The 12,414-nt window shown below is 40.0% G+C and overlaps 1 protein-coding gene across 6 annotated transcripts in view; it reads right to left on the minus strand.

The window, feature by feature from the left end:
- The window catches only part of AOAH (acyloxyacyl hydrolase), a 225,827-nt gene that overhangs the window by 155,342 nt on the left and 58,071 nt on the right, over positions 1-12,414 (minus strand). For 5 of the 6 annotated variants that reach the window (XM_003318258.6, XM_003318259.6, XM_519044.8 and 2 more), the window contains one exon: positions 4,680-4,779. The exons of the other annotated variant lie outside the window; for it this stretch is intronic. In XM_003318258.6, coding sequence (XP_003318306.3) covers positions 4,680-4,779 — 100 coding nt within the window. The remainder of the gene's footprint in view (positions 1-4,679; positions 4,780-12,414) is intronic. 6 annotated transcript variants of the gene reach the window in all.

The raw sequence follows: 12,414 nt of genomic DNA on the forward strand, positions 1-12,414 counted from the left end.
GTTCACTGTGAGCCCCAAATGCAGTTCCACCTTTAACTTTTGGCCCCACTGAAGCCAGATCTCTGTTGCTCTGCACTGCTTGCTTCTGCGCTATGAGCTCCCTGCTACAGAGGGGCCCATCCATCCTCTCCATCCCTGCAGCATGCATATCACAGGGGAGACTGCTTGCATCACATTATTTATATTGTACTAGAGTCTGAAATGTGTGAAAAGCCAGACATAGAGCGTGCAGAGTCCTGCTTATGAGGAATTAGCTGGCCCAGGAGCAGTGGTTCCATTCAATGTGACAACACCTACGGAGTCTCAGTGAGGCAGAGAGCACAGTGAATGAGAATTTGGACTTTAAGAAAAACAGACCCTAGATAAATCCTCTTGTGTTCCTCACTAGCTGTATAGCCTGGGAAAATCCCTTAACTTCTCCAAGTCTCAAAATTCCTTAACTGTAAAATAAATATGGACCTAAGAGCACAGTTAAATGAGATCACGCATGTTAAGTGCAGCGGCTGGCAGGCCATCAATAAATACCAACTTCTGCTATTTTCATTTTTATCCATATACCAAGTAAGTATGTGCCTGGCATGGTGGAGAGAACAAAGACAGACAGGCAAGGTACAGGCCCGCCCGCCCCCATGTGCTTGCATCTTAGTGAGGAAATCTACGAAACTAGAAACTAGTATCTTGATGTCTCTCTGCCACACCTTCATCATCTATAAAGGGTGGACAACAATACCTATTCCATAAGATTAAATGCATGAATACACATAAAGCATTTAGAACAATATTAGCACATTATAAGTGCTCAAACAGTTATTTTACAATGATTATTCAAAGGAGAGTTAACATTTTGTTGGGATAGTTAGGAATTACTTTACAGAGAAGGTGACCATTGACATGAGCTTGAGGGATGGCATGGAGTTGATAAAGGTGATCTGGGTAGAGGGAATGATGAAGATCCAAGGTGCAGGGTGGGAGGGTTGGGGATGGCTCAAGGCAGAGCCAGTCACTTGCTGCTCTCTGCAGCACAGGATTCACAAACCTAAGAGGGAAAGGCAAGTCTGGAAAGGCTTTTGGAAGGTCCTGAAAAGCTAAGTGAAAATTTGTACTTAGTTGTGTAGGCAACGTGGAGATCCCAAACTATGTTCAGGATCATAAGTATGCCCTGGGAAAATCAGTGAGGCCTTCACATGAGGAAAGTCAGAATTTCCATCAGGGATGCAAATGAGAAGCTAGTGGCACTTTACCCGTTCATTGCGTCAATACACATTTCCTTGGTATGTGTGAGGCACCGTCCTAGACACTGGGTATAGAGTGGTGAACAAGACAGAATTTGCCTTCCTGGAGTTCAGAGGATAGTGGTAGAGACAGGCAGGCAGTCACACAGGAATATATCTTATAAAGTGGCAAGTTCAAGAAAGGAATATACAGGAGCTATGATAAGAGGGCTATCTAATAGGGCCCGCCTCCCTGAAGAAGTGACATGTAAGCTGAGCCATGAACGATGGGGAGGAATAATCCACCAAGTGGAAGGACAGAGTGAGAAATTGCTTTCCAGGCAAAGGGTTGGGCTGGGGTGGGAAGGTCATATTTTTCCTACAGCAAGGCATTTGTGGCATCAATGTGGAAAAAAATGTATTAGAAAGAAGGAAAGAGCAGATTTGGTTGGACTCACTGGGACAGTAGTGCAGGAGCTACATCAAAAGATGATTGGGGGAATTCTACATGAAATGATGCTGTTCACCCAACATGGGATGAAACTCACAGGTGGAAGAAGCCAGACACAAAGGAGCATATACCGCGCGAGGACTTTGATACGACATTCAAGGATAAAGTTTCCTAAAAATGAACTAGCCGGTGGCGATAGACTTCGGAATAGTGGCTACTCTGGGGACTATTGACTAGGAGAGTCATGAGAATTCCTTCTGGAGGCTGAACATTATCTACGTCTGCATTTGTGTCTTCACCCGCCCTTAGTAGGTAATGTTAGGTCAGCTGAGAGAAAGGACGAGAGAGAGAGACCCAAGTTTAGGCAAGCCTTTATTTAACTTGCCAGCTGCTCTACTACAGACAGAGGAGGCAGTCTTGAGCTTACAAAATGAGGGGTTTATATGGGGGAGAGAGACCCTGGGGTTGTATGTTGGTTAACTCTGCCACATATCACCTTGTGACGTTTATGTACCGAAGGATGTAAGTAAAGTTTGTTTACGTTTTTTATGACTTTTTTTTGTGCGACCTTCCCCTGTGCCATCTGGATGGTTTGTAATTGGGGTTTGCTTTATTGCTGCAAGGCCTGATAGGTAAAGTCTGCTGACTTCACCACGGCACCTAGATAAGGGCTTCAAAATGTAAAAAGGCTTGGGGGAAGGGGAGGGGTGGCACAAAGAGGTTTGGGGGGGGTGTGTTGGCAGTACCAAGAAGCTTTTTTGGGGCAGTTTGTCCCTAACAGGTAGGTAATTCCACCTGAGCATTCATACGTGCTACGTAGGAGTGATTTGCAAAATGATAAAAAGGTCTGCTATATACCACTGAAAAATAGATGCTCAAAATGTAATGCTAAGGGAACAAAGTAGGGTATAAAATTGTATATGCATTATCATAACTCTCAAATAAATTCTCAATACAATATAATATATTTGAAAAGTTAAAAGGAAACACACATTTCGACATCAGTTGTTTCTGGTGGTAGGATTTCAGCTGACTGTTGTAAGAAGACACCCCAGGGGAGTTTCTGAAACATTGACACCACGTTAGAGCTCAACCGATCTCTGAGTAGAACAACCAGGGTGTGAACCCAGTTCTGTTCTTTCCTCGGGAAGTGACTTTCAGGAAGTCACATAACTTCTCTAACCCTCAGTTTCCTCCACTGTAAAAAGGAGTCGAAATGACACCTCCAACCTAGGCCTGCTTGGGAACAAAACAAGATCAAGTGTGAGCCTCTACACCAGCACTGGGCCCAAAGCGAGTGCCCAATCAATGTCAGTTACTACTATTCAGGGGAAGCTCAGAGGCAGAGGAGAGTGAAGCTGTCCACATGTACACCCATTGTCCCTCTTTTCTGGGTCATCTGCAGAGATAGAGGCTGGAGAGGGGCACCCGAGGCAGAGGGTGAAGGCCTAGAACAGCTGTCAGAGGAAAGTGAAGGGGGCTGTCCAGGGAGCCGTCACAGGCTGCCCAGCAGCACTGAATGCTAGCTGGGGTAGAAGGTGGCGGTTCCCACATGAAATCCTCCAATTCCCTTGCAGCCAAAGAGGCAGTCGAAATTTTACAGAGTTAGGAATTGAGAAGGGGGTCAGGGTAGGAAGACAAGGACATGAAATTTCAGAAGTAAACTCTAGAGAGTATAAAAATAAAGAATGCCATTTTAAATGGGACAATTTAAAGTTGAACTTTTTGAGACTATGTGTAGCTGTGGGTGTAATGTATACATGACATTATTATTTAAGGAAATCACAAAACCTGTGTCACTTGCATTTCTACACAGAGACCCATTTCTTCCTTGCAATATCAAACAGAAAATATTATGATATTATGATACAATAGTCACATGCTATTTGAACACATGAAAAGTTTTTTTTTTTTAATTAAAGTTAACTAACTCTTCTAGGTACCAGTGGAGGCTGCAGCTTCTCAGGTGGAATTAGGGGAAATTTAATTGGCACTTAGTCAGTGACAGAGGAAGCTTGAAATATACACGTTCCTCAGGTAGTTGCATCTCTTACTTCCTGCTCAAGGAGACAGGCTTATGTATTTAATACTGTCCATCAGCAAAATCATGGTCATTGGTTAGGCCACAAAGCACTAAAATGAACTTCATTTTAACATAAATAAAAAGGAAATTACAATTAAAATAGAAACCTATTGTGTTATATCCAGAAAAACTACAATTCAAGAAAGAAGGCAAAGAATTTTTTTTCACAGGCAGCTCCTGAAAATTAATATTCTGTGGCCTAACTGGATTCAATATTATCCTCTCATCCAGAGTGTGGGGAGGGAATTGTGTCAACATTTGCAGCCTCCTCTCCGCAATCTAATTAAAAGCTACACAAAATGATATAATGCACACAGGGTCCTCTGAACAGCTATCACTGAATAATAATGTTATCAATAATGATCATTTAGCAATCCTTTTTGTTAACACTTTAAAAACTGTATCAATTATTGTGCTAAGCATTTTTTACATATTAGCTCACCAACTTCCCACAATAAGCCACTGTGGGAGGTAGTTTATCATAACCCATTTTATGAGTAAGAGCAATAAAGCTCAGCGTAGGGTGACCAACTGCCCAGGATTTCCCAAGATGTGGGGCTTTCAGTGCTCATGGCAGGAAAGTCCCGGGCAAACTGGCATGAGTTGGTCACTCTATGAGAGTGACTTGCTTGATTTTTAAGTGATAGGGATTTAAACCTCTGCGTCTCTTTGATCAGATTTCCTATCTACCGGCAGGCCAGCTCAAAATTACAGTCCACAATGGCTGAACAGCAAAGACATTCTTTCTAGCATGGGAGTAGGGATCTAGGCCAAAATGCAGGAATATTATTTCTTGCGGGGTAATTGAAAATGTCATCTTGCCTCTCCCTGTCCCCAAAACACTGAGCGAGTAAAAGCTAAGCCTCCCTTTCTAACATTTCCAAAGGCCTTGCATGTCCCTGGAAACAGATGTTCAGAGTGATTACACACTCACCTTGGGAAGAGGGTAGAGATGACACAATGGTTGGCCAGTGTTCTGTTTACAAAACTCCAGAGTGTGACATACCACATCAGCATTCATATCTGCGCTAAGCCTGGAGGGAAATGGTGCAAAACAAAGGCTATTCAGATCTCTTAGGCATTAGGAAATAGAAGCTACTGCAAAGAAAGGTAAATCCCCAGAATGGATTCTAATACCCTCAACTCCTTGCAGAGTGGCCTTTGACCCCGATCCTGGGGAGCTGCTGGATGGTAATGATTTCCTGCCACGTTGCTCTCTCCTGCATTTAGAATGAGGTCCTAAAGGCGAGGATGGGGCATGCACAGCACTGAGCTGCCAGTCAGCCTCTCACGCGAGTGCTGGGATTCTTTTCAGGCAAAGCCACACATAAAATTGGGAAAGAAAAAGTGGGCAGGGATGTAATTTGATGGAAACAATATTTTGAAGTTTGGGCCTTTGAAACATGGTAACCTTATAGTGAAAAATCATTTACGATATAGCCTTAAACACCTAACCTTACTTTCTTAGGCACAATCCAAACAATCTATTCTATTCCCTTATAAACATATTTCTTTTTTCTTTTTCTTTTTTTTTTTCCTGCGGGAGGTCAGAGTTTTGTCAGGCCTCTGAGCCGAAGCTCGGCCATTATAACCCCTGTGACCTGCACGTATCCATCTAGATGGCCTGCAGGAGCCAAGAAGTCTGGAGCAGCCAAAGAAAAACTACAAAGAAGTAAAACAGCCAGTTCCTGCCTTAACTGAGTAAAATTACAATATTTTACTATCGTGACTTGTCCCTGCCCTATCTTAGTTGATCATTTGACTTTGTGACATTCTTCTTCTGGACAATAAGTCTTATGATCTCTCCACCATGTACCTTGCAACCCTCTCCTCGGCTAACAATAAATAACTACCTCTTATTGTAATTTTCCATTACCTACCCAACTCCTATAAAGCAACCGCTTCCCCATCTCCCTTCGCTGACTGTCTTTTCGGACTCAGCCCACTTGCACCCAAGTGAATAAACAGCTTTATTGCTCACGCAAAGCCTGTTTGGTGGTCTCTTCACACGGACGTGCTTGACATTATTATTACTCAAATCAGTCTCCCCAATTATTCGGGAACAGAGTTTTTTGTTTGTTTGTTTTTGTTTTTTTGACACAGAGTCTTGCTCTGTCGCCCAGGCTGGAGTGCAGTGGAATAATCTCGGCTAACTGCAACCTCCGCCCCCTGGGTTCAAGTGATTCTTCTGCCTCAGCCTCCCCAGCAGCTGGGATTATAGGCACCCACCACCATGCTTGGCTAAGTTTTATATTTTTTAGTAGAGATAGGGTTTCACTGTGTTGGTCAGGCTGGTCTCGAACTCTTGACCTCAGATGATACGCCCACCTCGGCCTCCCAAAGTGCTGGGATTATAGGCATGAGCCACTGCACCAGGCTGGGCATATTTCTTATTCTTATGGAAGAAAGTACAATGTAACTGACTTGTTTGTTTCCCTGGGGATGGTATAAGGACAGTTCTTTTAAAACATTTAGTTTACATCTAGATTCAACGTATCTGATTCCATGTTCGTTTTTTCTTTCCCACTCCCAAAACTCTTCTTACCAAGAAAAATGAGTATAATTTTTGGAATGACATGAACAAGTATAAACTCTTATTACATTTTGAAGCAAATGTATAAACTCTTCTATAAGTAAAAACTCTACTTATATACTTCTGTAAGTATAAACTCTACTTATATACTTCTATAAGTATAAACTCTACTTATATACTTCTATAAGTATAAACTCTACTTATATACTTCTATAAGTATAAACTCTTATTACATTTTGAAGCAAATTATTGATTCAAACCACAAGTCAAACCAAGACAACAAAAACAAACAAATCCAGCAACACAGGTTGGTAATACCCAGAGACCAACCTTTGTATTCTGCGGAGGGACAGTGATGGAGTCTAGAAGAGACTTTCTTTGGGTTTCTTCCCAGCTCACATGACCACTTCACTGTTTTCCTTTGCCCGTTGGCGTGGGCTTCTGGTAACTGTGTTTATATGCCATAGCTCCCAGCCAGTTGATTAGCTCTCATTAAACTACTGTTTCAAGAAGGACCAATCTGATTCTTTCAAACATTTGGAATTGGTGTTAAAAATGTTCGGCTTCACCCTGGGCTACTCTCAGAATAAGAGAAGCTCGAGTGAGCTGGGATGGTGCTGTCGTAATTTCCTGCCAGGTGGACTGAGTATCTGGAAAGCCAGTCTGCAGGATGGGTTCTGAGGGCAGAACCCAGAGGACGTGCAGTGAGGAAGCTGGAAGAGAGCACACTCCCTGGGTTCCTTTGGTTTACTGTCCTATTTTCAGTCTCTTTCAGAGGCCTGGGTATTTTCCTGACCTTTAGTCCCCTGATCTGTGTGCCCTAGGTTCTTATAATAAATCCACTCCAACCTCTCCCCACCCAACTATTATAACAACTACCTCTACAATCACTGCAATGACTAACACCTCTCTTCTCTCCCCGAGCCTCCTCCGCCTCCTCCTCTTTCCCTTTTATCTTGTGATTGAAAGCAGTTAACAGCTCACACATGGGCCAACCCTTGAGCACTCCTGGGTTAGAATTGGAGTGCATGGCCCCTTTTAATCCCTGGCCTGAATGTGAGTCACTGAATTGGCTTGCTCCCTTCACTCTCCTCTCTGCTTTCTTTCCCTGATGCCCATTTCACAGACTCAATTGGGTTTGGTCTGCTCCACCAAAGGAATTTTACACCTGGGCATGCAGAATAACAAATGGAATTTAGAATGATAAAAAGCAAAGAAAACAAAACAGAAAAACACTCTTGATTTTCACTTTGTGAGTAAGCAGCAGTTGTAATGGTTGCTAAACATCAAAATATCCTTAAAAATCTCTAAAAATATTATCTTGGGACCGCTACACCTCCAAACACTGGGAGGAGCCTTGAGCATTTATTTCTACTGCGCACCTTCCAGTAGAAAGAACTACCCTGTGTTAATGAAAATGTATCTTAATGAAGCCCGTCACAGAAAGGGGGGCCACCTTGGAAATCTCCAAATATTTTGAGGATAACCAATATGTGAAAACAGGCTGGGACCATGGCCACCCAAATTTAATTCCAGCTGAATGCAGCTACAGGTGTGGCTGGCAAGATGGTTTATCACCCTTTTGTGAGCACCTGAGTTAAGAGGGAAATGCAGCGTTCATCGTGAAAGTCACCTGCTTAGCCCCAGGTCCCTTCAAGGGAAGTCAGGGGGTAAGACTGCAACTAAAAGTATCAAAGACGCCATCCCTTTTAAGCAGTGAAGCAGGCTGCTTGTTGCAGATAAAGTCCATTACCAAACTAATGTCTACCAGGGGTCAGTAAATCGAGAGGGTGGCTGTTTTCACACATCTGTTCTCAACTTAATTGTTCATTTATTTAGCTGATGACTGCTGTCTTTATGGGGGTCTGGTAGTTAGTGGACTCGAGACTGATAAATAGGGCTCTGGTTAATCTTTGTTTTTAACCTAAGGCTAGTATCCCATCTGTGGCAATCCAGGACAAGCAGAGCCAACTCATCATGTGATATACAAGACCCATTCTCTTTTTCCTCCCTAATAGGGCACAACTTCAAGTAAGGCAACTTGAATGTGAGAGTGGAGATGTGGACCACTCAGAGAGTGAGGCTGGCCATCTCTGAGCTGGAGAGTAGAAGAGGGGAACTGGACATGTGGTGTCCCTCTAGGTCCTCTAAGATGATTTATCATCAAAAAGACATAAAGTGACAAGTAGTCCTTTGGATAAAGAGAGAAAATGCTGAACCCCATAAATCCACACAAATTTAAAACCACTAGAATGTGCAAGATGCATAAGAAGTGGCAGTATGGCATGTGTACTCTTGCTCAGCCTTGGGACAGAAGGCCTAAACTACGCCTCATTTGCTGAATCTTTAAGCAGTCTGCAAACTCATAGGAACAATTCCCACCTTTTCTCTTTCCTAGAGCAGCAAATAAAGCCAAGAGAGTCACATTTTTCATTTTTAAAAAGACTTTTTCTTTTGAGCAGTTTTAGGTTTACAGTGAAATTGAGAGGAAAATACAGAGATGTCCCATTGACCTCCTGCCCCCACACATGCACAGGCTCCCCTATTATCATTATCTGCCACCAGTAATTTCTTAAAATTGATAAACCCGCATTGACACATTATCATCGTCCAAAGTGTTTAGTTCACCTTAAGGTTCACTCTTGGTGTTGTATACTCTATGGGTTTGGACAAATGCATAATGACTTGTATTCACCATTATAGTATCATACAGATTAGATTACCACTGCCCTAAAAATGCTCTGTGTTATGCCTATTTGTCTCTCTCTCCATCCTAACCCCTGGTAACCATGGATATCTTTGTAGTCTCCATAGTTTTGCCTTTTCCAGGATGTCATATAGTTGGAATCATACTGCATGTAGCCTTTTCAGATTGTTTTTTCTCACTTAATAACACACATTTAAGTTTACTCCATGTCTTTTTATGACTTGAGAGCTCATTTCCTTTTATTGCTGAACAATATTTCATTGCGTGGCTGTACCACAATTTGTTTATATGATTGGACATTGTGGCTGCTTCCAGTCTTTGATGATTATGAATAATGCTACTATTCTTGTGCAAGTTTTTGTGTGGACATAAGTTTTCAGTTCAATTGGGTAAATACCCAGCGGTATGAATCCTGGCTTGTATGGTGAGACTATATTTTGTTTCATAAGAAACTATACTTTTTTTTCAGTTTTTTTAAATTTTAGCCATTCTATGAACAGTGGTATCTCATTGTTTTAATTTGCAGTCCTCTAACAACATATAATGTTGAGCTTCTTTTCATAAGTTTATTTGTTATCTGTATGTCTTTTTAAGTGAGGTGTCATTTAAGATCGTTAGTTTTAGGTTCATTTTTTTAAAACTGGGTTGTTTGTCGTTGAGTTTTAAGAGTTTTTTTATGTGTCTATTTTGGATAACAGATCTTTATTAAATATATACTTTGCAAATAGTTTCTCTGAGTCTATTTATTTGTACTATGTAAAAAGTTATCACAAAACCCAAGGTCAACTAGATTTTCTCCTACACTTTTAGGAGTTCTGTAGTTTTGTTTTTTAAATTTATGTCTGTGATCCATTTTGAGTTCATTTTTGTGAAGGATGTAAGGTCTGTGTCTGGATTCATTTTTTTGCATGTAGATGTCCATTTGTTCCAACACCATCTGTTGAAATGACCATCTTTTTTAAAATCATATTACCTTTGCTCCTTTGTCAAAGGTCAGTTTACTGTATTTATGTGGGTCTATTTCTGGGCTCTCTATTCCGTTCCATTGATTATTTGTCTGTCCTTTCACCAATACCCTGCTGTCTTGATTACTGTAGCTTTGTAGTAAGCCTGATTTCAAGTAGTATCAGTCCTCCAGCTTTGTTCTTCTCCTTCAATATTGTGTCGACCATTCTTGATCTTTTGCCTCTCCATATAAATTTTAGAATCAATGTGTCAATATCTATAAAATAATTTGCTGGGATTCAGATTGATATTGCATTGAATCTACATGTGTTAGGCTGTTTTGCATTGCCATAAAAAATACTTGAGGCTGGGCAATTTATAAAGAAAAGAGGTTTACTTGGCTCACTGTTCTGCAGGCTGTACAAGCATGGCTCCAGCATCTCCTTTGAGTGAGGCCTCAGGAAGCTTTCAATCATGGTGGAAGGAAAAGGGTGAGTGGGAAGTATCACACGAAGAATGAAGACAGCAGGAGTGAGAGAGTGAGGGGGAAAGTACCACACTCTTTTCAACAAACAAATCTCACGTGAACTCAGAGCAGGAAGTCGCTCATTACCAAGGGGATGACACTAAACCCTTCATGAGGAATCTGCCCCCATTATCTAATACCTCTTACTAGGCCCTACCTCCAGCATGAGAAGTCACATTTCAACATGAGATATGGAGGGGACAAACATCCAAACAATATCACTACAGATCCAATTGGGAAGAAGTGACATCTTGACAATATTGATTCCCTCTATTCATGAACATGGAATATCTTTTCATTTATCTAGTTATTTAATTTATTTCAATAAAGTGTTGTAGTTTTCCTCATATAGATCTTGCACATATTTTGTTAGATTTACACATAAGTATTTTATTTCTAGAGGTGATAATGTAAATGGTATCCTGTGTTTGATTTCAAATTCCACTTGTTCATTGTTGATATATAGGAAAGTGGTTCACTTTGTATATTAACTTTGTGTCCTGCAACCTTGCTATAATTGCTTATTAGTTCTAGAATTTTTTTTTTTTTTTTTTTTGCCGATTCTTTTGGATTTTCCACATAGACAATCATGTCACCTGAGAACAAAGTTAGTTTTATTTCTTTCTTCTCAACCAGTAGACTTTTTATTTCCTCTCCCTCTTATTGCATTAGCTAGGACTTTCAGTACAATGTTGAAAAGAGTGGTGAGAGAAGCATCCTTGCCTTGTTCCTCGTATTAGTGGGAAAGCTTCTAGTTCTCAGCGTGAAGTATGATGTTCATTGTAGTCTTTTTGTAGATATTCTTTATCCAGTTGAGAAAGTTTCTCTCTAGTTATTTCTAGTTTACTGAGAGTTTTTTTTAAATCACAAATGAGTATTGGATTTTGTTAAATGCTTTTTCTGTGTCTATTAATATAATCATGAGATTTTTCTTTTTGAGCCTGTTGATACGATGGATTACAATATTTGATTTTTGAATGTTGAACCAGTCTTGTATATTTAGGATAAATCTCACTAGTTGTAGCGTATAATTCTTTTTATACATTTTTTATTTGATTTGCTAATATTTTGCTGAGGATTTTCTAATCTATATTCATGAGAGATGTTGGTCTGTAGTTTTCTTTTCTTGTAATGTCTTTGTCTGGTTTTGGTATTAGGATGATGCTGACCTCATAGAATGAGTTAGGAAGTATTCTCTTAGCTTCTGTCTTCTGAAATAGATTATAGAGACTTGGTATACCTTCTTTCCCAAATATTTGGTAGAATCTACCAGTGAATCTATCAGGGCTTCGTGTTTTTTGTTTTGGTAGATTATTAAATATTGATCCAATTTCTTTAATAGATATAGGCCTATTCAGATTGTCTATTTCTTCTTGTGTGTTTTGGCAGTTTGTGTCTTTCAAGGAATTGGCCCATTTCCTCTAGATTATCAAATTTGTGGGCATAGAATTATTCATAATATTTCTTGATTATCTTTTTAATATCTGTGGGATTTGTAGTGATGTCTTCTCTTTCAGTTCTGATATCAGTAGTTTGTGTTATCCCTCTTTTCCTTAGTTATGCTGGCTAGAGGCTTATCAATTTTACTGATATTTTCAAAAAACCTAGCTTTTGGTTTAATTTTCTATTAATTTTCTATTTCTATATTAAATTTCTATTGATTTCCTATGGTCAATTTCCTTGTTTTCTGCTCAGACTTTTATTATTTATCTTGTGTTTACTTTGGATTTACTTTGCTCTTCATTTTCTAGTTTCTTAAGGTAGAAGCTTAGATGACTCATTTTAGGTTTTTATGTTTTTCTAATATAGTCATTCAATGCTACAAATTTCTGTTTAAGCACTGCTTTCACTTCATCACATGAATTTTGATAAGTTTTATTTTCAATTTTATTTAGTTCAAAATACCTTAAAATTTCTTTTGAGATTTCTTCTTAGGTTCATATGTTATTTAGAAGTGT

The sequence above is a fragment of the Pan troglodytes genome, chromosome 6 (assembly GCF_028858775.2).
Source record: "Pan troglodytes isolate AG18354 chromosome 6, NHGRI_mPanTro3-v2.0_pri, whole genome shotgun sequence".
NCBI lineage: Eukaryota > Metazoa > Chordata > Mammalia > Primates > Hominidae > Pan > Pan troglodytes.